The sequence below is a fragment of the Myzus persicae genome, unplaced genomic scaffold (assembly GCF_001856785.1).
Source record: "Myzus persicae strain clone G006 unplaced genomic scaffold, MPER_G0061.0, whole genome shotgun sequence".
In the NCBI taxonomy this organism is placed as follows: domain Eukaryota; kingdom Metazoa; phylum Arthropoda; class Insecta; order Hemiptera; family Aphididae; genus Myzus; species Myzus persicae.
Window position 1 is genome coordinate 209,418 of NW_019103680.1, and position 26,410 is coordinate 235,827.

The following is a 26,410-nucleotide window of genomic DNA, read 5'->3' on the forward strand; positions in this document are numbered from 1 at the left end:
CTATATAATCTGTCCGTTTGAAAAAAACTTATGTTAATGACGTAGAAAGCTAAATAAAGAGAGTTTTCAATAGTTGTTGACTTTCTTGTTTAAGTTAAGCTTTTATGAACAAAATCTAAACGACTGTACGCCAATATAGATCTTATATAATATTATAATAATCTATATGAAGTAGGCATAGGTATCGTGCGAAGAAGCGAAATAGAAAATCAACCGTAACGCATTTTTATATTAAATTCATATTGTGCCTACTCCTTTTGTTTGCTAGTCGGTTTCGTTTGAAATTTTTACATATATTTAATATTATTTTTCAGCATTTCGAATCAACCATGTGTGACGGTGGCGGATGGAGAAAATAAAGCACTAGGAGTTAAGCTTACCGACCATTTTGATAACCACTGGATTTGGAAAGAGCAGGTGGTTGTCGTTGAGCACGGCGTCCGCTTGGCAGCGCAACGTACGACGCCCAAGGGAAGAAAGGAACCAGTCCGCGGAGCGAACGAGAGCAGTTCCTTGGTTATTTTCTCGTTTTCGTGTGTTTTTAGATTTTTTTTTTCAATTTTTTATCGTGGAAGTGCTCGACATCATCCCAAACTAAATTTCTGCGAAAACTGGGACAAATTCTGACCAAAAATTCGTCGACCCATCCGGTGTCCTTTGCCCCCATCCCGCGGCGTACGAATACGGCATCGGTATTTTTCATGGCGGTCCGACCGTCTGGCAGTTTCAAATAATCCGTCGTGTCGTGCGCTCCGTGTAGTTGTCTGAGCCGCATTTACATTTTTTTTATGATTTATAGTAATAATAAAATTATATTTGATTTTCAATCCGAATCGCTTGTGCTCTTTTAAATAAATAAATAAATTTTTTTTTATTATTTCTGTTCCGTCGGCCGGATGCGTATTTTTGTTGTTCGTGTGTGAAAAAAAGTGCGTGCGAGACGGACGGTAATCATGTGTTGTGTTGAGTTCGGATAAATCTCATAGAATTTTTTTATTGTTAATTTTAATTATACCTCGTATTGGTGCGCCGATTACGACGTTATTCGACAAGTAATACGACGAACCATGAGGAGAAGAAATCCAGGCCGGACTTTCGTCGGTACGTGCATACTATTGGCATTCTGGACGTTAGCTGCGGGACCCGATGGAGCATCAGGTAAATAAAAAATAATAGAACAATAATTATTATTAGATGAACTTTTGAAATATTTTAAGAAAAATAAATTTGAATCATAGCCATTTGCTTTTGATAAAAATTATTCTTGTTGCCGTATGAGTTATGTAAGTAAAATATTGTGTGATATTTGACAATAAAACCCTCGTTTACCTGGACCAACTTAGACCGGGTATTCTTTGCCTGTTGTCATTGATCGGTTTCATGCTGTTACAGGTCAAATTTCGAACCTTTATAATGATGTGTCTTTGATATAATATTATGTAATATTTTCATCGTATGTAGTATGTAGGTACTCCTATTATATTAAATTTTTTCATTTCATTTATCAAAAATGTTAAGACCTAAAATCCTACGTGGGAGTTTGGGAAATAAAAATGTTAATAATTGTAAATAATGGTATTTTTTTATGACTGTTGACGCTTTAAATTGCTATTTAACGTAATTTTGGGAGATAGGAACGACGACTGTTTGTTGTGAACGCGTTACGCAACTTGCGACTTTTGACCTTAGAGATTTGAACGCTGGATTCTAGACGTTTCCGGTGGTGGATTTGGCAAAAGATACTTTCAGAATATTACGAGTCACTTAAGGCCATTATCAGATTGAAATTTGGGCAGAGTTATCGGCGTCGCAAAGACGCAAACGCTATCGCTATGCCGATTGTTGACATTTACGGCGTGTAGGTATAATAATAACAATACTTAGTCAAAAGTTAATAACAACAAAGCAGTACTATTCAGTTGAAAACGATTATCATCCAATGAAATATGTATAATAATATTATACACCGTCTTCGATCAACAAGTCGCCTGTGTGACATCAGCCTCGACGTGCGCGTGTCTGTCGTCGTTACATCGATAGTCGTCGAGAGCAGTCCGTGTGTGCACCTTTAATCATCATCATACAGCTGGATCACAATGAAACCAAAAAAATATAATGTAATAACTTCCAAGACTCAGGTGTTCCCAACGTGTGCGCTATCGACGTGAATTTGTCCGCGCAAATCTACTCGTAGATGCGTATAATCTTTGGCCGCGCGATTGACAAACGGTTTTACGGCGACAACGGCGATGATGATAATGTTATTATAAATTTTATATTCAACCGTGACCGTGGCGTCTGTAACATCGGCTATTTAAATTGGTTCATTGGCTTTAAATTAGTGTGCGGCTGCTGGTGAATTGCACGCCAGACCAAACACACACACTCCAGTCCGCGTAACATTGTTATCGTCCAATTAGCGTTTATTATTATGCGTCTCGTCGGACTCGCGCCGTACGGTATTGACGTATTATCATTTATTTATTTTATAGTACAAGGTATAATATATTTTTATATTATGTTTGTTTACACGACTGATCCAATCGGACACCTAACCCGCGACAAATCTAAACTTGATCGCAAATGACTCAACCGAATAGAAGTTTTAAATCAAGCGTCTGACATCAACGTACATATTTTAATACATAGCATATTTTAGGAAATCCTTCGACTATTTGGTTTCGTATAATATCGTAATAATATAATAATAATAATTTTTATATTTTTATACCTATTCGTGAATCGAGTGCACCGTACTCGTATTGACGCATCGTAACGACGCACGATAGCATAATTATTAATAATCATATCAACTCGGGCCCGCATTAGAAATTCGCGTTTTGTTGTTGGGGCCAGTCGTAACGGTTTTTCGCCCTCCCCCTTACTGCACACCACCCAAGTATTCGTGTCTGGAACGCTCCAGTCGACGGGGCGCAGTGCTTTGGGTATCCCTGTCCGCCGTCACCGCTGCACGCGGGCCGGGTGAATATTGTCGTCACGGTCGGCCGGGGCGCCCGAAAAACCCTCACGCGCCGTGCACACACAAAACAACCCCTACCCGCCGCCTTCGTCGAGCCGCCCGTCCGTCAGAACATCTGCGCAACGACGACGAGCTCCTCTTTCTCTTCTCTCTCTTTCTCTCTACTCTCTTTCTCTCTCTTCCTCTCCACAGCTCTCTCTACGTTTTTCACTCCTCCGTCCGGTATGTGTGCCGTAACCGCCGCCGCCACCGAGTATGAAGTTGCAGCTGTTTCATATTATAATATGTATACACTGTATTTTTCGGGCGTCCGCCCAACACGCGTTCGGCAAACAAGTGGCCTCATGCGGAGCGCCGCAAAAACACAGGACACTAGACCCAACCGAAAATCGGAGGTCCCGCTCGAGTCGTTTCAATCGGTTGGCGGCGGCGACGGTGGTTATCATCTATGTACAAATATTATAATATACGTCATATAAATAAACATAATACAATAAATTACACTATATTCAATATTGTTATCGAGGCAAACAGGCAACAAATTGCCACCAAAATGTCATCGTTTTTGTCGAACAGAACAGTGCTGTACTGTTGGTGGTGACGGTTTAAGATGCGCGAGCTCGTGACTATGCAATTTTTTTAATTTATCGTATCAAAAAACAAAACGAGCATGCTGTGATCGGCGGACGAATGCGATGACAACGTCAAAATTACTCGGCTGCGGACCCGGTGTTCTGCGGAATATAAGTCTTTTATTTCTATGACCTAGCCACCAATTTCCACCCACCTTGTGTATGTCTCTGAAGCCCCGGACATCCACACGTGCACGTCAGCGAATTTGAGTGGAAATTAATTGATTCTCAGCCGTAGACGTTATTTCAGTTTTGTAATAGTGTAATATGCTTTATTCTTATGCCCGTCCTATTCGACTAGATAATGGCCGATTAGAACTGAATCGTTTCAGATTCTTTTTATTTTTCCGTTTACAAAACTCACTTTTACCTGTATGTGTATTGTAACTTGTAGGTATAGCGAGAAAGCAGAACAAACGCCGACCTCGGGACCGACGATATAAAAAAAAAAGTTACTTGGGACGAAATGACATAATAATAATATAGGTATTATAAGTATTCTATACGAACAAATTTTACTTTGGATTAATGTGGTTTGATTTTGTTCTCACGACGTTCTCACTAATTATTAGAGATTTGAAATATTTATTGATTTAGTTTTTTGTATTTACTTAAAGTTGTATACTCTATTACTTACGTCCACCGCTCCTTAATTAATTGTATAATGTATGAGAATAATAATATGTTAATGTTATGTCGTTCTCATATACTGAACCTGTTGATAAATAAATGAAAAAAAATCAAATACTCGTGTAAGTTAGTATCATATAAGATACCTTCGTAATATTTTTATTTTACATTTCCCTAGAGTTAATTGTTTAATTCAGTATATTATTATAATACTCTGTGGTTAAAGATTAATCATTCTTATGCTGTATTATAAATTATTATAGTTATAGTTATTAGTTGATTAATTAGGGCGGCAAACGTGTTTACAATATTGAATTTTCTCAATAATTTAATTACCTCAAAAATAAATCAGATAAAAACTACAAATCACAATATATTTTTTTTACAATCTCTTCGTGTGTGTTCTCTTGGAGACTTAATTTGCCATTAGGTACTCATTAGTGCTTATTTGATAACAGATTTATTAGAGATGACATCATTGTGTCTCTTAATTAATAATCCGTATTATGTTGATTATGTAGATGTAAAAACCTAGTTATTAACGTATTGCACGGCGCGGTGGTATAAAAACTCTTAAGGAAACATTAATAAAATGTAGAATCTGCGTATTGTTTATTGTATTATAGGCATTCAATATTCACCTTATTACCGGTACCTAGCTGTTGAATAAAAGTATACAATTTTTATCAGTTTAATATATTTTACTAATACAATTAAATGTCTCATTCAACCGTGGAGGCCGGACGTTTATGATTTTTTTGATTTTTAAACTAAATGTGTCTGAATGACGTTTACCACCTATCCACCTACTATCGTATTTTAATTACTAAATATTATCAATGATCGATTTCAATTAACATCATTGTGTAATTGTCTATTCAGCCACACTAATTACGTTCATTGTTGTTTCTAGATGAAATATGTTTTTCAAAGACATTTGAAGTTTAAAATGTAAATATGTATTATATACATAGAAAATATATATGGTTAAAGTGACATTTCAGTTTGTCTGAGCGTTGTGTACTTTTAATTATACATCGATATATATTATAATCCGTGTTTATGGCTTAATATATTATTAAGGATTTTTTTCAAATGTCTCAAAACCGATAAATGTCCTATAAAGGTATAAAAGTTATCGTCGTATGGTTATTCGTCGTTTCGTCTATGGAAGTGACGACGGATGAGCACGTGTGAGCTCAATGTGTAATAGTCGGCGGCGGCGGCGAACAACAGGTAGTAATAGCCAAGGTTTTCGGTGGTCTCCTTGTAGTCGTGTACGTAATATACGCGTCTTCCATCCGCCATGTTGCCAGCCCCGCTCGTATATTACATATTATACATATATAAGTGTGTATAATAATACTGTATTGTATTATGCGGTCACATCGGTACGTATACATACGCACTGACACACAAGTTCAATTCAATCCGGTCGGTTATTGCATGGCGGCCGTGTGTTCAACACAACAATACTATACATTATATATAAAGATAGACTGTATGTATGTGTGTGTGTGTGTGTGTGTGTGTGTGTGTGTGTGTCTGTCTCTGAATATAACCTCTGATTTTCTATTTTTTAATTTCTTATTTTTATATACTATTAATGTCTATAAAACTGCGCTATGTGTGTGTAATTCGATGGTGGTTCATCAACAGCGCAATAAAACTAATAACGGTAGATAATATATATATAAAGGAAAAAACTAAGATAAAAAAGTACCATCGTGTATTTGTGTGTAATGATTATTGCGCTTGGGCGCATTGTTTGGACTGAGTGAATTGAATTGCGACCGGGCCATGATTCTTTGTCTTTGCACTCTTCTATAATAATATACGTATGTGTATATTACTGCATATAATATATATATATATGAGCAACTCGTTTTTATTTCATTCTATTAAGCCGCCGCCGTCGCTGCCACCGCCGCCTTGATGATATCATGGACAGTTGCCTAGCTGTTGGCGAATTAACGATCGCTTAATGGAATACTTCCTGCACGGACCTGGACCGGATGAGTTCATCATTTAGTAGCCAGGCTCGAGCTCACTAAAGGATAGCGCGACACAATTGAATTTTCTTCCTTTTTTTAAAAATTTTTATTTTGAGCTCGTGCTTACACAAACACGCGTCATGGATTTGGTCATTACAAATAAACAATGATCCATTTTGGACAGATTTAGGTCAAAAATCACCGGCTGTCGTGTGAAGTACCGATACCATCATTTACAGAAACCCTGAGACAGGGTTTCTCACGATATCGTTCACCCTTTCTTGGAACATAACCAATTCGTTCCACGACGACCCATCGTAAATAATCTGCCCTCTTGAAATGCATTTTCACGCGCTCGTGGTATTAAGTTTTACAACCCTTTTCTCTCACATGCTCAGTGTGTGTCCATTTTTAAAGAAATTGTCGGTCAAACAGGAATGTTTAAGAACCATGTGTGTACATAACGTATTTAATATTTTAACTTAAAATAATAATCAAAGTGTTGTTTGACCGCAGAGAGGTGTGTCCCGGTATGTCCTCGTTTTTTTAACGCTGAATAAACAAAACTCAATATACTCTTTCAGAGGAATATGCTAATTCAGAATATATATATAAAATATAAATATACACATAACTGTGTACACACACACAAATACGATGTCCAATATTTATTTTAATTATATTTTTATTTTTAGGGTCTACCGGGATCGTGTCATGCTCGCCTAACCCATGTCTTCACGGAGGTACTTGTTACATGAAAAGGACCGGAGAATACGCTTGCAAGTGAGTACAGAGAATAACAACAATTAGATTTTAAGCGACGAGACTCCATTGTTTTGTGTGCTTACCAATGTCCGTGCACAAATACCGTGATTGCTCAATTTGGCTCGAGAGTATACTAAAATCGTTTCATGGTTAATTATCGATTGTAAAAACAATTCAAATTACAGAAAAAAAAACAGTCATTGACCGAACGTGTTTTTAAAATAATGCTTACTTACTATAATACTTTATTTAAATTTTAGTCTATTTAAATATAGATAGAAGTGAGGGCTGGACAAATATATACTATTCAATTGGTTTTGGGAATTATCGTGATTGCATTTGATTTAAAATACTGTTATAATTTAATGGCTTCAAACTAATATATATTTTTATGATGGAATAACTAACCTAAGCTGTTTACGATGGTGTGTTAACATACTATGTGATATGTTTTTGTAACGCGATCTGATAGTTGTTAATTTTTTATCATTCTACTATCGTTAAGTATGTTTAAAATATATAATTATGGTTTCTTTTAAAGTGTTTTAAGATAATTTTGATTAGATATATTACATTTTTTTTATAAATTTATACTTATGTTTACACCCAGATGTGAATACATATAAATATATTATACTCGGTACTATCTTACTCGTATAGGTATATTATGTTTCTAACATCCAATCAAACTTCAGTAATTTACCCGTTACCAGATACCAGTTGGTATACATTGGAATGCGACCATTCATACGTTATAATGTATTATTTTATGGGTATAGAATTTAATGTTAACCAAATGTTGCCATCATTATTTTTCAATTATTTGACATTAGGTTATTTGAATAGTTTGATGCCTGACGATTCGGTAAAATTAAAATTAAATTAAAATGATCTATTGTTTGGTCGGCGAGAAGGAGTAAGGTGTATATAATTTACCATAAACATTAAACATGTCATAAATCGGTCTGCAATTACTGAAAGAAATAGTTTAAATATTATCCATTCAAGACGATTCATTGTCCCTATGTGTTTAGAATTTCATTGATTTTCATGGGATCAAATAAATCGATTGATATTAATACAATATTTTTTTTGTAATAATGTTGTTGAAAAACACATCGGTGGTATTCATAATTATTACTTTTATAACTATTGTACCAATGGTGTTGCTGCAGTACCCAAGTCTTATATTATTTTAGAGCATATTTATTTGAACTATTCTGGAAATTTAATTATCTGTCTATGTTAGCGTTGGAATAGAAGTTGTGTGTATGTAGGGTCTTTTATATGTTTATACAGTATACGTATATAGTACATCATATTCGAAAAATAATATGTATAATTTAAATGTATATATTTTTTTCCACTTCTTTGTCTGTGCTGTGTTTTTTTTAATTCACTCTTTGGATTATAACTAGAAATAAAAAAAAAATAAAGTGAACTCGTTTTGTGGACGGTTTGCTTTCCTCCAGGATAATAATTATCGTATATATACTATAGTTCTATATATTATTATACCTATGTACACAACATACACATAGTACCGTGGACCGTGTCCAAAGTCCTACCAAGATCAGTAAATCATCGCGGCAACGGCGTGGGCGAGCAACCTTGAAGTTTTGGTCGTAAAACGTGGTGGTGATCAGTAATCATCTATGGAGGAGATCGTTGACCAAAGATAATACAATTTGTCACGGATGCCGCTGAGTAAAACACACATAGGTAGTGCTCTTGTTTACATTGCCGGGCTGTGGCTTCAAACAAAAAGAAAAACTGTCTAGAAATTTAAATCGATTATCTTGTGCATCATGTGTCTTTTGAAGTTAATCGAATATTTTTTGTATCCCTTATATAACGCCATCAGTATGGGAAAAAAAATAATTATTTGTTTTTCATTGACGATCGGTGGTAACTTTTAGTAAGAAATAACTACGATTACTATATCACATATGAATATACGTTATTCGGTCGTCTATTTTTTATTGAAATTGGAAGTTTTTACCTCCCTAAAATTCGATCAAACTTTATCGAGTATTCCCAATGGGAAATAAATGACGTCATCCGATATAGATATCGGGCCTGACCAGAGGCGACTCTAGGAGTTTTATGATTGGCATTCTTTCGTGGGAGATGGAAATTACATTATGCACGGTGTATTGTGGGAGCTAATAGGTAACTCTAACAAAAAAGGAAGAAAGAAAAAAAACGTCACATTTTTACTACTAATAACAGCGCCAACAACAACACGATTTACATTTTGGGATGCGTAGTGTGTGCGAGTCAAATCGGTAATGACAAAACTCATATGCATATACCCACCATGATAAATTTTATTAAAAAAGATTCTCTCACAAGACAGTAATAATAATTCGTGTAAGTTTTTCTACGTTCTTCAACCCGACGTTTTATTGTCCTCGAAATCAATCTGGTGTAATCCGAACAGTGGCGTCTTACTGCAGTACATAGGGTCTGCCTTAATTGCAGCCCGTGCCTTTTGTTGACTTGTTAACGACATTGTATTCACAACAGCTATATGTTGGCATATATACTATAGGTAGGTGTGTAGATGTTCCTATCAAAATATAAATCTTCAGTTTTTCGATTTTTTTATTTTATTTTTGTACATTTTTAATTATTACCTACGAATATTATGAGTAATAATGAGATGAAAACAAATGGCAACGATTGGATATGTTATGTTGTTATTATTATTATTATTATTTTTTTAATTTTGCTGCGGGGCTTTTCTTGAAGAGAAAGGGCACGGTCCGTGCGGTTCCCACGGAGAGCAGTCGGCCATAGTACCTGGTCAGGTGAACAGCAGCAGCAGCTACGCGCGCACAGCCTTCCGGGGGCTCTTCAGAAATGACTATGCACAGCGTTGCCATTTGTATTGTTTCAAATGCAATCTCGAATAATTAAGATAGAAAAAAAATCGGTTTGACATTTTGCTAATACCTGTCAACATGTTCTGGTGCAATAAAATTATAGTAGGTATACTCAAAGTGGTTATTCGGAGGTTTAAAAAACACATTTAAATTTTTTGCTATAAAACTGGTTTTTACTAAAAACGATTGCGTGAATATAAAAATAAATGTTTACAGTGTTCGAGTCAATAGAATTTATGTTTATCGAATTAATGCTTACTTTCTGAAATATCCAGTTATTAAAAAAACGTGTGGTCATATAGGCACTTAATTAAGAAATAAAACTTTAATGTATCTATGATATGAGTAGTTTTAGTATGCGATTGAAATAAAATGGTCTGGGATATTAATTTATCATTTTAGTACATCGAAGTTTTGTCATCGATTATCTCGTTTGTAACGGATAGCACTACGCCAAGTCATTGGACCTTTGAAAATCGGTTGACATACGGTATGAAAAAGGGGCAACTATAGATTGCGAGCGTTTGCGTACTGAAATAAATGTGAGGGTTTTGGAACAATTGAAGTCTCTGAGCCGTACCGAAGCTCCCCTCCTGTATATGTGCTCCCCGGGGTTAGTTCAACGATAAAAAAATGATCACCGCCCTCGTGCACCATAAACACCATTTGGCACTCAAACCCTACGGAGAAACCAGTTTTATATATACGTTTTTTCTACAAGAGCATTCGTAAAAAAATGTATTCGAATTTGTACAAAGTATTTCGTATGCATACATAGTATAGATTATTACTTATATTAATGCGTTGTGTATACCGAATTATCGTTATCCTGCACAAGTACATTACAATATACAAACGAGTTGCGTGTCTGCTAGTGTACATTGCGGCAGCACTGGCAATCATGGTACTCACTCTTGGGCCCCTACATAATATACGTAATGACTCATGTAATTATAGTTATGCTGGCGAATCCTCATTTACAACATGGAAACCGGCCGACTGGACGGAAGCGGACTGTGTACTTTTTCAAGAACTGACGAAACACTAGATTTCTACATATAAATATTTACATTTATAATTAATGTTACTATTTAATTAGCTAATTATGTGCGTAGGAGGCGTCATCCCCGGGACAATAGGGATCATATTATAATTATTATTTTACATGTTATGGTCTGTATTCTGTAATACCGTTGCTCGATTGGGGACTTAACTATTTTAGATTTTATGTTACAACAAGTTCAAACATAATAATAATCACTATTCGTAGTAATAACCAAAAAAAATTATAATATGTGAGTCGTGAGAGATATTCATTGTATCTGCCGTTTGTGTATATGAGTCAATGTGTGCGTGTGTACAGTAATATTTATCGTCACATACAAATATACGAGTACAATGCGCGAGATTTTGGGTAGATCGACGTCCTCGTGGTCCGATCCCCACTGTTTTTTTTTACCAATGAAAGGGTGCAGTTTAACGTACAACGTACGCCCTCGAGTACAAACCATCTGGTCACGGTTAACCGAGTAATTTTCGAAGTAATTAAGCCTGGTATTGTGTTGCAGGACACGAGGTGACATATCCTAAAATGCATGCATATATTTTCAAATAAATATTCCAACTGTGTCGGTTGTCTGTGTTGTATGTGATTGAAAAAAAAAGGTTTCAGGCAGGTGTATATATAGGAGCGATACCGTATAAACGTCGGTAGAAAAAAAACCATTACGAAGAGATTTCGGCGGCCCCTATAATTTCGGAAGGTAGTCCATTTCGCCAGAAGAATTATGATTGTATATGTATCCGTTAGAGGTCCTGTCATCCCGGTACCGCCTACTCCTACTCCGGGTCCGGAGCAACGTGCCACTTAAAATAAGCCTGATAGGAGGGGCGGATAACTGAGAAGAAGAAGGTAAAAAAATAGAAACCACTTAAGAGCGGTTTGGCTCCGGGCGAAAACCGAGCCGACCCGGCAATTTGGTCGGCGTGGCCATTACCCCGCGCGGGAGTACCGGAGGGGTCCGTACGCGTCTTTTTATGTGGTTGCCCGTACTCATCCCCGTCGTATCTGTCTGTAAAATCATTGGAACGAGACGTTACGGTTAACTTTTGTTTGTCTTCGTAATGGCTAGGAAATACCACTTGAATTACTATATGTATGACAACGGTGCCGCGAAATGTTTTAACTCTCCAAATCAGTAAGTGCATATTGACCCATCAGAAATTTGTCTGTATCACGATAATAATAATAATAATAATAATAATATTATGGTGACTGTGTACTTTAGTTTTGAATTATAAGATTTGGTAAGACTACAGATTTTGTTGCTGATCAACTGATTTTGTGAACTCAACTAACTACATGCTTAATTTTATCATTCGTATATGAACGTTATCTGTAGTTAATCTGTAACATTAATACATAATAAGAGTTTATTTTATCAATAAAAAACACTCTTTGGTTTTGTTACGAACAAACCAACGAAACGAATGTTACACGAAATGCTTAGTAAAAAAAAAACGTTTGTTTTAAATCGTATACCTAATTAGCCAATGTATATATTTCAAATATTTGTACCGATTGTTTGTTTTATTTTTGTTTATTAATTATTCGATATGTAATGCAGTTTGATTCAAAACATTACGTCCCCATATGTGACACATCTAGATTTGTCGGCAAGCTCTTTCTCACGGTCGGCCCAACAGATGGCGAAATTTTTGTATCCATACGAAATCCCTACCGCGTGTATTACAATCATATAGAGACATATGACGTTTTAGGCATACATTATATATACATAAGCATATATGAAGAGGGGATAGATTCTTGTGTTAAGTGACTTCTAACGACACTCTTGGCCGGATGATAAGTGGGGTTTGTTGTTTTTTCACGTTTTAAAAAATGTACGTTATAGTCGTAATAAATCCGGAGTGAGACATAACACACAAGAGCGCTTATGACCTCTCGCCAGATTACAAGAAAACAAGTACTCGTTGTTATTATTTTTTAAAGTTATTATTCTTTATGTCTCAGACTAGCCGACACGAACGTGCTGGAAGGCTAACCTGCAGCACATCGAATACGTTGAGCTGGTTTTGTATAGACGCGCGAAGGAGATTATATTATACCCCTTCTTTTAGGGGTTATTTAGTACGGAAGCGTGTAACAAATTAGCTCGGAAAACGGGTAAAAAACAAAATGTTTATAGTACCTATGTAGTCAGACTTCGTTGAATCTTTTTTTTTACTAACATTCCTTTAAAAATGTTTAAAAATCCTTTTTATATTTTGGTTAGGCTATTGTCGTATTGTTCAGTTATAATAAAACATTAAGACGTTAAGTATATAATCTAAATTCTTTGCACGGTCGCAACTCGTGGTGTTCTTAGCGACCTCCGGGTACCAATAGCTGCACGTATAATAATGTTTCATATGCACACAGCGTTTTTGGTTTTATTTTTTATTTAATATTTTTTTTATTTTTGGGTATCACTGGACAAAGGATTTTTGCGTAGGACGCACACTGAAAGATATGTACGCAAATTTTTTGTTGGTAGTTTTGTGCTTAGCCCATCATCACGTTCTAAGATTTCCATTAGACTGCCATGGTCAGCAACAATATTGATTTATGCATAGCATCGATCCTTTAAATTATGCTGTGTCAAGCATAATGTATTATAACCAAGAAGGGGGAGGACAATGAAGACGCGGGCCCATTGTTTTACTTAAACAAACGGTTTTTGTGATGACCAAATTCTAAAGGGACAACATATTAAGTTACAAAATAAATGTAAATTTATTCATAACAAAATAATAGTTATTTAGACGTATTATACTTGTTTATTAATAATCAATAGGTACAAGTATTAATAACGTCATGTTCTTAACTATTACATTGAATATTAGGTGTTAGTAAATTAATTAATACTGGTTGCAATATAATTAGGTTTATCAATATTTATTTATATATTGTCGATTAGTGATTAAAATGGAATATTTGACTGACAAAATAAGTAATCTTTGAATAAGTCGGATCAACACATTTCAAATTTTCATAATTGTAACTATGCTCAAAGAAAACCAATTGTTTATGTAATAGATTTATTGAGAAGGTTCAAATATTAAATATTTTAACACACAATACCAAATTATATGCAATTTTTAGTTATTATATTATATTTTATACGTCGACAGTTAATAGTATCTTATATTATGTTTACATGATTAGTTGGCCTTTTTTTAAATACATTTTAATTCTCAGAAATTATTAAATTTTTTATTAGTATATCTTGTTTTGTATACCTACCTACGTAATGATTATTTGATTACTATTCTAGTTTATAGTTTTAAGGGGATATTTATGTTCTGTGATCATTTGTTTAACTGTTACTCATTAATACGTCTTATTTATTTTCGGTCAGTTATTATTTTAAGTTAGTTTAGGATTATAATTTATATATTCAAATATTATTCATAGATTAGTGTGTATTTTGTTTTAAAATTGAATTTTAAATAAATAGGGTTACAGTTTTTGATTAAAAGTAAATCTCTAAACAAGACATGTATTACGTTGTAAGAGGCGGGTATGTAATTGAGGTTACATAGACAATTCGGGTAAACCGTAAGAGTAATTTGGATGAATAGAAGGGGTTTTGTATTGGGTTATTCTTCAAGTCATTAATTTTCAACTTCGACTTTAACTACTGACGTCTTTTGTCCGGAAAACGTGTAGCCAGAATTTTTACTGCTTTTTTTTCATTTGCGTGTGGCCGCTTTGGTGGTGGCGCTTAAAAGCATTGATATTAACAAAAATATCTTTTTACATTATATTTTATATTCATTATCCCCAGGGGCCATCTAGAGGCATTAATCATTTGGTTGTCGTCATTACAAGTTTATTGAAATCGACTGTTGCGCGCGCGCCTCTAACGTCTATAACGCAGCAGCAACCCGACGGGGCACGAACCGGTTTTTTATGATATAAGTTTCAGATGGGTTGCTGGAGAGTAAAAATTATCTTGTTTTGTCACCACCAGTAAGTCACTCGGACGGGTTAATAAATCGTGCGGATTTTCGGGACGACAATCATAAATTCATAATGTTTATGAATACGTAATTGCGTTCAAAGGTAAAAAAAAAAACATGGACATCCACGAAATAAATGATTTTTATCAACTTGTATCGTATTATTTATATACGATGTTCTCGGAACACCGGGACATCGTTGTGTGTGGGTAGGAATAAACATTGATGGCCGTGCCTGATGCTTGATTTTGGCACAAAATATTATTCCTTAAATGATCACAGTTTCACATACTTGGACGATTTAATGTTGATTTTTCACCCGCATTTATCACACAAGACGCGTATGCTGTGTACATTCACACGGGGTTTTTTTTCTACCCAGTTTTTACGTGTAATAAACGAATGCATGTGTTCGGCACATGTGATCGTTTAAATGTTTAAGGATTACATTTATTTTATTGCATGGGAAGAGTTAAAAAAAAAAACAAAAAGTAATAATAATAATAAGAATAGTAAAGTCGCTGAGAAAACAATGACTCGTATTTCAAAAGTCCGTTCTATTATTATTTCAATATCTAATCCGTCAGCAACGATAACCGCTGCTTTCACGTCCCAAGTAGACGTCCATTGTGTATAGACTACCATACACGTCCAAGAATTATGATGTACACTGTCCGTCTTCTAACCTCTGTAGAACGTTGTTCTATTACACACGACGCGTTTATACCAATTCGATAGGATATATAATATAATATTATTCTATTTTACTGGCCGTATAACACTCGAACCGTGACGGTTTTTTCTACGTTGAGTGTAGACTGTACAGGCTCGATAGTCCAACACACGCAGTGTTTACATTGTGATCGTCTTGACATTGGAATTCTGTTGCGTCATCATTGCCATGTCCGATCGATCGCCGATGCCGCTCCAGATGATAATTTATCCGGAGTGCGTACGTATAGGTATATACGGTATAATATAGGGGTTGTAAAGTAAAGTAACCGGTCTATCTTCACCCTTTTGGTACTACCGAGCACCATGCATACATTGTGCAGCCCTTCTGAGGTTTTTGAGATCGGAGAAGGGGTGAGCTGCAGAAACGGCAGCTGTTTTGAATTTTAACGGAAATTCAAGACGGCCCCGCCACATAGCGAGAAATGGTCGATTTCCAATATTTGGCCGACCAATTCGCGTATCTTACTCATACAGTCATATGTAATGACACTATTATGAAAAGTCGAGACCAATGATCCATATCGATCATCACGATTCGTTGATTTGCCCGAGATCCTTTATATTCTTCTGTATCTGTCGTGGGCTATAGAAAAAAGAGAAAGTAATACTGTAGGACTGCAGTTCTTTCTTCATTCGAAGTCTGTATATCTAAGTGTGCTATCACAGGACTTCGCACGTCTCTGTTTTGGGTGTGCTAGGCTTATGAAATCCTGCTTAGTGAACACATTTCCTAGATTCGTTAACGTTGTAAAATACACGATTGTATATTTTGATATATTAATAAAGCTTCATATAGTAATGCATTATATTTAAATGATTAATCGGTATAATAAGAAACAAATAAATCGATGATATATTATAATATCAGACGACGAACTTACACTAATAAATAATAATTATTGGTGAATTATCGATTTCGTTTTCGAATAATTATGAATTGTTGTTACGATGATAGTCTTACAAAATAATTGATTATTGATTTTGTAAGTTATATAATATTATTCTAGGATAGTATAGGTCAAATTAATTTTTAATTGATAAATACTATTCTTTACATTTTCAAACTAAACATGTTTTGATCAACAATGTTTACATAAATACATTTCTTAAGCTCATTTTACATTTTCTGTAGGTATGTATGTCGATTTAGCTAAATATGGATCTATGTTATTTACAATATACCATATATGTGTCAGTCATATTTGAGTGATTACCGTTTTAATGCTGTTAAAAAATGTTTTTAATACAGAAAATAAATAATTGTTTTGAAGATATTACATGCATTGCAAAAAGAAGTAAACCTGTAGGTATAAACTTTGGGCCCAGTGTCGCCACTTGTTGATCGAGCAATATTACAGTTTTGTAATAAATTATCGTGTTGCCGATGGTGTTAGGTGACAACGGGTTTTCGTCTTCTCGCATTACCGACGATGTATCTGAATATATAACGAAGGTTGTCCTTTCGAATCCGATATCTTCTGGTCGAATAAATACGAACCTTTTGGTTTTTTTATCGTCTCCCGCCGGCATTATTCCTTTGTAACGTTTCTGTTTTTTCGTTCATGATTTTTTCCCTACACTCCAGTAAACAAATTTTTGAATATCGTATATCAATGTGTAATTTTGCATATAGTCTATGTAAGGGGAGGGCTTCATAATGATAATAATAGTAATTTTACGATTGTACTATATATAATACCTGTGTACACACATATTTAGCTGCGGGATTATTATTCGTATTTCGGACAGTCCATTGTTTGTCACCGAGATGAAAAAAATAAACATAAAAATGCATACCTATCGGTTACTCATAGTTTTCTGCACATTTTCAGATGTCGAGCATTTGCCTTCGGGCGGACATGACTCCATAGTCTTTGTCGGAGATTGTTTTGAAATAAGAAAAAAACCCGATTTTCCCTTCTTCCACAATATCCATTAACCACTGTCCGCAGACAATAATTATTATCTCGCATTCCATTTTTCTTTCTTTAAACCGGCAGCTCGATAAAAGAAAACAACACCGAGTAATTGTCCCGGAATTTCAATCATTCGAGAGATTACAAAACGTTATCCTTCTGGTGGTAAATCGGTGGTATTATATTTGTTTTATCCTCAATATGCATTTAAAGCATACTGTGTCATAATGTATAAACTATAAAATATGTGTGGATGAACTTTAGTGGTAATACTCTGAGGATTATATTATAATGCATATACCTATAGTACCTATAATATATGAGAATTAATTTATTTTCGTTTTTAAAAGTATCGTCTGTTTTTATACGCTATGCGTTGTTGAATCGTATTCAAATGGGCCAATTATTTTTTTTTCTAAATAATCTGATGTAAAATAAAACGAACACTTGTTATTCTATACACATGTACACTTAGACATTTATCTGATTAAAAAATATTAAGAAATACGTGTAGACGTGTAGTTCGGAATAGGAACAATAATAGCAGTTTGTACACAGTGAATCGTTTTAAATTCGAGGGTTTACAAATAATGAATGAGTACGGTAAAACGTTCAATATCTTTATTAAAACCGAACGAATAAACAACGTCGGCGGGTTTGCAGCGGGAGAAAATGACAGATGTTTGGTAATAAAACGCGTCTTGCTTCTTTATAATATTATATAGAAACCGCCTCCCCCCGGGTTTTTATATCAGATCGAGAACAACGACCAATAGGGTCTTTTACAATATGGATAGGTACACGCACGAAATCTCCTGTAGGTTAGATATACCTACGTGTGCCTATAATATGTTCAGAATTCGATCCCACTATAGTATTATACATCGTATTACGCGTATTCTGTGCAGTAACGATGGCGTATGATATTATATATTATTGTACACAGCTGTGACAAAACTCGTTGCTCGTCCGTGGTTCCTTGTGAACAAATCTCTGCAGTCTGCAGCCACGGCTAGTAATAATATCGATAACAATATTATAATATGTTGTGTATAGAGAAAAACGCGACCGCGTTTCGCAGCGTATTTATCTCGAACGATTCGTCGCTATATTGTATACTGTAATAATATCATAATATGGCTTCCAGTCGGACCGCTCTTGCTTCGTGTTTATGCGTGCATAATAGTAATAATAATATAATAGTGCAGAGAGATGATTACGAAAACGCTCAGGGTTGGTATAGAGGAAAATGATCGGTTAGCCGCCGCGGCCCGTAATAATATAGCGCGGCGCACGCGGTCCGTCCGTCCGGTGGATCGGCGGGTCTCCTCCGGGGGCGCACGTTCGACCGGCGGGACCCTTCTCATCCTGTTATTATCGTTCCGCGCGCGCGGCGTGTCCGCGCGGGACCGACCCCTCTGCACGATGCCGCGCCGCCGATTCGCCGGACCGCGGGGCGAGATGACCGTCGTCGACGCGGCGTCATAATGCCCGCGTACGCTTAAACGTATTATTATTATTATTATTATTATCATCTTCGTCATTCGCGATGCAAACTCTCCGGAAACGCGTATATTATTATATTCGCACACGACGTGCACAGAGTGTACCTGTGCGACGACCGTTTATAATAATATATTATTATTATTGTCGCTTATCAACCGGCGAGCATCTGTCACGCGAGAGTAAATGTCACGACGCAACGCGCGCGCTGCACCGCGTTCTGCGCTCTGTATGCGCTCGCGGTTCGCCGCCGCCGGTTAATTAATTAATTGGCCATGTAAATGCAATTACACACGCGGTGGCTGATTGTTGTATGCCTAATGAGCCAGCACGACGACCGCGATGTCTAGATAGTGTGTCGTTTTCCGCCGCGGTGCCGCCGAAGTGCAATACCGAAACTCTTATGATAATAATAATAATAATAATAATAATATACATTGTATAATAACCCATGCCCACTGCACCACGCCGAACCTATTCCGCGTACCTATGTATAGTATTATGATGCCGTACTGCAGCGGTGTTGCATCAATATATATATATATATACACACCTAGTATGGTGTTATTATATATTATAACCGTATGGTGTAACAATAGAACACTGTGTAGCCATACCTATATGGCTATATGTATAATAATATTATACACGAAAATAATAATAACGATAAACCTACATAGGTATATAATACTGTGTGTACGCGGTGGCCTGTGGACATATTTTTTTTTCCCCGTGCGTGTGTATAAACGTAAAAGACGTCAACGAACCGGAGGCGTGTATATTATATTATATCCATAGCAGAAGAATGCTAATAATAATAGTGGCAGCGGTACAATACCGGGAGCCCGAAGGTCTCTCTTGGACCGCCGCTGCCGCCGTCGCCGTCGCCGCCGCCGCCGCCGTCCGGGTACTTTGACCTAGCGCGGGCTGGAGATGTGCAGTATACGCGCTGTCTCTTTCCCATTTTACGAATGGCTCGCGCTAGCTCTACCGTCGGCCACGCCCACCACCCGTAATTTTTCGCTCGCCGGCCGTCCCCCTGTCCCCCCTCCAATAACTAATTGGCGACTGTGGTTCATTTTTGTTTTCTGAAAAAATTGGCGGTTTAATATTGTGACGTTCCATGTATATATTATAATATTATAATAATACACTGTATTACCGCTCATTATACAATATTATGCTATGTACGAGTAGGTAAAACGCGTTCGGAAATAAATGACGGTTATGATATTGTTGTTTGCACGTAGCCTGTGGGTCATACGTATGCGCATTGCGATCGACGCCTGATAGTATACATCATCGTACGCATAGGGAGACATGTGGTCGAAATAATATTAAACCGGCCGTTTAATCCGTTGTATAGTACACAAACTGTGACAGTGGCTCTTTGTTTTGAAGCGGGCCACATCGTCAGCACGCGCACTCAGTCGGTCGAGTCAAATGTAATTTGACCATATGCGCTTCTGCACCAACGGCCCGAAATGACTGACTGTTGATATAGTAGTTTTATAGTTTGTTGTATACTTGTATATAGGTATAGTGCCGTGTTAAAGTATACCGTGTAATCCTATAAATTGGTACGCTCGCGATATGTTTACAATATTTTCGATATTTTTTTAAGAACGCAACGTCGAATAAAAAATATATCAACAACGGTGCACGCCTAGTCTATTGAAATTCACTGCAAATATCGCGTATAACCGTCATAAATCTGTAATGGAGGTTTTGTTTATTTAACACACGGGCAGTATACCTGCATGATGTGTATGCTACGGAGGTATACGCGCACTCGTTCGTGCGTGATGAATAATATATGGCGGGTAAAATAGTATATCATGAAGAAGAAAAAAACGAGCGGCTAAACATATGCGAAACATGCACGAGGCACGGCGTACGATTGCGGCATTTCGAATGTGCACAAAGATCGCTAAACGAGTAACGACTATTATTATATTATTATATTATGTACACGGCACTCTGTCGATAATTCGAGCCGACTCCGGAGGAGAGACACTATACGCACCGCCGAGGGACAGTACACACGGATTCCGGTTTTTGTATAACCGCGCAACAACAGCAGCAACAGCAGTATGAAGTATATATATATTATACGCAGCATTATGTTTATGTAGGTAGAATAATCATGCGGGCGCGTATTTTGCATATCGTACCCGAGCTCTATGGGATTTACGGTGTTCGCCCGTGTGGGGTGATTTAATGTCCTCGTATATACGTAAATATATATACCGCGTGTGTGTGCGTGTAACAAATTGGCGTCGTACACGCTCGTCGCTCGTACGTCGTCGTATATCGTGTGCGTATATTATATACGTTTATTGCGCGGCACCTATGGGCTATGATATGGGTATGCGCAAGTGATTTCGTATGCAGAGGGCGTCCGGTTGTCGTAGAGACTGGGCAGAGCCATCGGTGACGTCTCTGGTCTCGACCGTTCGTGCATAATGTATAATATGTTCATGAGAGTATGTGTGCGAGTGTTTTGATCAAGGATGAGTATGTATATTATTATAAAGGTACTTGCACAAAGACTGAAAGACTACGCGTCGGAATTGATTATCGGAGAACTCGAACTCTTGTCGGCGGACACTTCTTTCGCCCCGTTGCGTCGTTAATTTTTTAGAAGTCACTGCCGGACACGACGCCATCGATCTGGAACTAATATCACCTATATTATATTGCCGAACGGGGGTTGTCCGAGGATTGCGTAAAACTTTTATGTATACAAACACTATAAATTATAATAGTATTATATTCTCATGTGCAAGCGAGTGTCAATTCAAAATATGTGTAGGTATATAGTATATTATACAGGTTAGGAACAATATTATAATAAATAGATACGTCGTATCGCATATTGAAATCGACAGGTGGCAGAATAATATACTGTATACATTATAAATATTGTATTATTTATAATATATTTATATATATAAATCGATGTACTTGCGTACTATTATTGACCGATCATTACTACTATTATTGGAATGTTTCTTGTTTTACATGGTGCGGCGCCCTGTGCATATACTATACATTAATACATATTATTACTTATATTAACCCGTGCTTCGTAGTCGTTGTCGTAGTGTCATAAAATAATAACAGGTGGTGCACGGGCGAGGCGCGATGAAAAAAAAACTATACACAGATGGATTGTGTTTTGATATCATGCCGACTGCAGACAACGATGAGTGTGCGTTTAAGTCTCCGGCCGTTGTCGAAACGAGTTCAAAACCAAGCACAATAATTTTTCTTCACTGCGAGGTGGACGTGCGCGAGCTCTCGCCCTGGCTCGCGCGCGGAAGGAGGAATATGAGGAGGAGGGAGGTGAAAATATAAAAATCATATATATAATATCGTTTGTTGTTGTTAAAATATTAGGCTCGGCATCATTAGGCTGTTTCGTTCGACCGTCGGCCGTCGTCTCTATTCCATCGTATTTCTCTTCACGGTCGGTGAAACAATCCATTAACGCGCGAGCCACTGCGCGGTAATCCGACCCGCAGGCCCAGGTTTGACGACAAAACGAGAATGGAAAAGAGAGGAATAAATAATATATTAGTTACCTACGAGACCGCCCGAAGGCTAATGGACAAAACAGTCAGCCAGTGTGCTTTCGGTGTGGATTTTGTGTTTAACGACACAACGGAAACGAATTCGTTTTATGGTAGTATACCGTGCCGCATAGGTACCAGCTACCAGGTATCATACTATACATCATTCTACATTTGTAAGCACGCGGACACACGGTGGACGGAGGGGTTTATATATATATATATATATATAATATATATAAATAAACATACCAGCTATATTCCTACAATACTGCCGAGGATAGATGAAAACCGTCGTACGATATTTGCCATCTGCACATCACACGTATACAACATTGTACATTAACATGTTATATTATAAGGACGTATATCTACCACACGTCTACACTATATACTTAATTGTTTCGAAATCCTACTTTGACCCGGAACGACGAAGAATTTAGAATCTTTTACATTTACCATCATGTACATAATACGTGTGGGTATAGAACGTGAAGTATTAAAAAAACCTTGGTTGCTGGGTATATACCGCGCGTGAGGGTTGTGTGTGTGTGTTGCGCAAACCCTCACGAACCCATATAACGATGCGTCGCGATTATAATAATAATAATAATAATAATAAAAATGATAATAATAATAAGACAGAAAGAGAGGGAGTGCGAGAGCGAGAGAATGCGCGAGTCGCCCGCAGGTGATCCACCGCGTGTATATAATATAATATTATACATATATAGGAGGTAGACGCGGTAAGGTTCTCTGCGGTGGTGGCGGCCGTGGAACCGGTCGACCGAATCCGAATATTATGGTCGGAGATACGATCTGGTTTTTTGTTCTAAACAATATTTCCAGTGGTCTTCGCCTCGCCCTGCGCCGCCGCCGCGTATAATATTTTATTTATCTCGGCATCTCGTGACCGCTCCTTGTCTACAACGCTCGCGCGCGCGCTCGCTCACACACGCACACACACGCACACGACCGCTCGGGTATAAGAACGTGCTCCGGGCGGCCGATATATACGTGTGTAATGTACACACACGCACACCCGCGCGCGATTGGATATTATGTATTATATTGTATCTCCACCACACGCGTGGTTCATATACCGCGTATATACCGTATTATAAATTATAATACATTGTATTATTATACGCTATCGTTGTTCCTGTCGTAAACGTAATAATAATAATAATAATAATAATAATATCGATATTATAATTTATATCGTTGTACGCACGGTATCTACAGTGAGGTTTCAGCGTTTACCAAAAGTATAAACTTTGAGAGCGACCTCATCTTGTGTTAGGACTCGGAGTAGCGAGTACCTGTAGAGTTGAAACCTATATTGCGTACTGTGAACGTGAGACTTTTATGAAGGGACTAGACACGGTGACAAATTTATCATTTTATTTTAATATAGTAATTTTAACGAAAAATGAATTTGCCCACGGCATTTAGTGGTCGTGAAAGCCTAGGGGTAAAGATAGATTCCTCTCATGTGTAATTATGGTTTCACAAACAATTTGAAAGGAAACGAGATAGCTACCGTGGGTATGGCATATAACGGTGTAGGTGCTTTCGGGTAAATAAAATGCACTATGATATTATAGTGTATAACGGTAGGTGCTTTCGGATAAACAAAACACTGCACCGTAATGGCAGTTGCTTTCGGATAAACGAAACTTAATTAACTATAGCAATAAATGTATTATAATATTTATTGCGCAACCGATCTTAACGTGTTTTCGTCCTGTTTACAGCTGTACTGGACTGTTCGTCGGACCTTACTGTCAATGGAAAAATCCCTGTCACACGGGTCCCGTGCCCCGGTGCCAAAACGCAGGTACGTGCTCCGTCACGCAAGTGTCACCGCACTCGCCGCCTGGATTCTCGTGCCAGTGTCCTCTGGGATTTACTGCGTCTCTGTGCGAGATACCCATTTCGAACGCGTGCGACTCAAAACCATGCCAAAACGGCGGCACGTGTTGGCTGCACAACATCAAGGAACATCGGTGCAATTGCGCCCCCGGGTTCACAGGTATGCATAAAACTTTGTATCATTAATTAACTATTTGATAGGTAGCCGAAAGTGTAATGATTGTGGCCTAACCAGATGGCAATAATATAGGTAATGATTATACGACATCTCGACGAAGATTATCTGACGAGAGCTATTAGGTATACTACAACTTCCCGCCCGATAGGCTTCGACAGGATTATCCATGCAGGGGCGCGTATAGGGGTGGACCCGGCACTCGGGTCCGCCCCGAAATATACCGTTATATCCCATTAAATGCTTATTACACATCGCATCATCCGACTTTTATAATAATATAGATCTCAAGTCACTTTTTGTAGAAGTCACCATAGACGCCGTTTGATCGTTCCGATCGACGGCTATAATTTTATATAATATTGTAGGTATAGAGATATTAGATCCCCATATTCTATTATAGTATTGTAGGAAACGAAGACCGTCGAACCGGGTTTAGATGATCGCATTGCCGACTCGCAAGGGGAAAAACAATAAAAATAATAGCAAGCATCGCTGTATATGGCAGAGCAAAAAAAGCATTCCGTGAACACGGCTTTTTTCCTCCCGATATTACTCGCACCGTATAACGCGGCGGCTGTATCTCTCTCTCTCTACATATATAAATATATATATATAATTTATATAAATTTATATTGCTATACATATATATAATAAAGTATATATGTCGTGTGCAACGTTTTATTGCGTGGCGGCGACGAGCTAACAAATTGTACGTGTACATACAACGTCGTTACGCCTCCGTCGTCGTCGTCGTCGTCGTCGTTGTCGCCGTGTTATACCGTCGGTCATTCTTCTCGGGTATTTCTATTATTATTTTTTCTTCCTACAAAACCGCGCGCACACAACGATTCTTCTTCTTTTTTCGCTGCTATTATTTTTATGTGCTTAACCGTCATATCTGGAGTTCCGGCGTAATCGATTTCCACGACTACTACGTGTTGTGCGCCGCGAAAACACATTTTATTTACGCTGTACCGATCTCTGTGCGGGTCAACCCCTACGGGAATGGGGAGGGTTGACCGCTTATATTTTACGCAAACGATATTGGATAACGTGTTCGACGTATATTTGTGCGCAATGCGCGTATATGTGTGCACTTGCAGTGTGCAAGTTACATAACGTCTGATGTTGACCCTACGACACGGGTATGCTATATAGGTAGGCTATAGTATATATGTATATTATGGGTTTAATATGTTAATGAGCGATGACCGACTGCGTTCGCTCGGCGCATCCTCTTTATCCGTCTGAGATTTATTAACAATTTTGACGATGTGTTATTATCACAAAGCCTGCCGACTTTCTCTATACGACACAAAATATAAATATATAATATTAATATTATACCGTCCATATTTGTGTAAAGTGCGTTATATTATGAAAACAGAGTTCAAGCCGTTAATCTAGCCCTGCATAACTGGATAGCACCTAGTATCAGGTATATACAATATAACGAGTATATCACACGACGAATATATAGACTGACTGGCTCTCAATTACGCAATGTCGTCGAAGACAGATGAAATAATAAACATCATCGTAGATGATGTTCTCGGATATTAAACAAAAACATCGTTTTATGTCGTTCAAAGTTCTATTTTTCTGCAGACTTTTTGAACCTATTTTTGTCCAGGTCGTGTCGAACACAATCATTATTTACATTAAGTTTCTGTCTTGAAAAAAGTAATATACATAAAAAAGCATATATAGGTAC

The 26,410-nt window shown here is 37.2% G+C and overlaps 1 protein-coding gene across 2 annotated transcripts in view; it reads left to right on the forward strand.

Annotated features, from left to right (window-relative positions):
• Nucleotides 1-546: 546 nt before the first annotated feature.
• LOC111035021 (neurogenic locus Notch protein) overlaps nucleotides 547-26,410 on the forward strand; it is a 48,940-nt gene continuing 23,076 nt past the window's right edge. Inside the window, exons 1-3 of one of the 2 annotated variants that reach the window (XM_022316502.1) lie at nucleotides 547-1,158; nucleotides 6,932-7,019; nucleotides 24,401-24,678. In XM_022316502.1, coding sequence (XP_022172194.1) covers nucleotides 1,068-1,158; nucleotides 6,932-7,019; nucleotides 24,401-24,678 — 457 coding nt within the window. In that variant the 5' untranslated portion in view covers nucleotides 547-1,067. The remainder of the gene's footprint in view (nucleotides 1,159-6,931; nucleotides 7,020-24,400; nucleotides 24,679-26,410) is intronic. The other variant, XM_022316503.1, reaches the window with a different exon arrangement.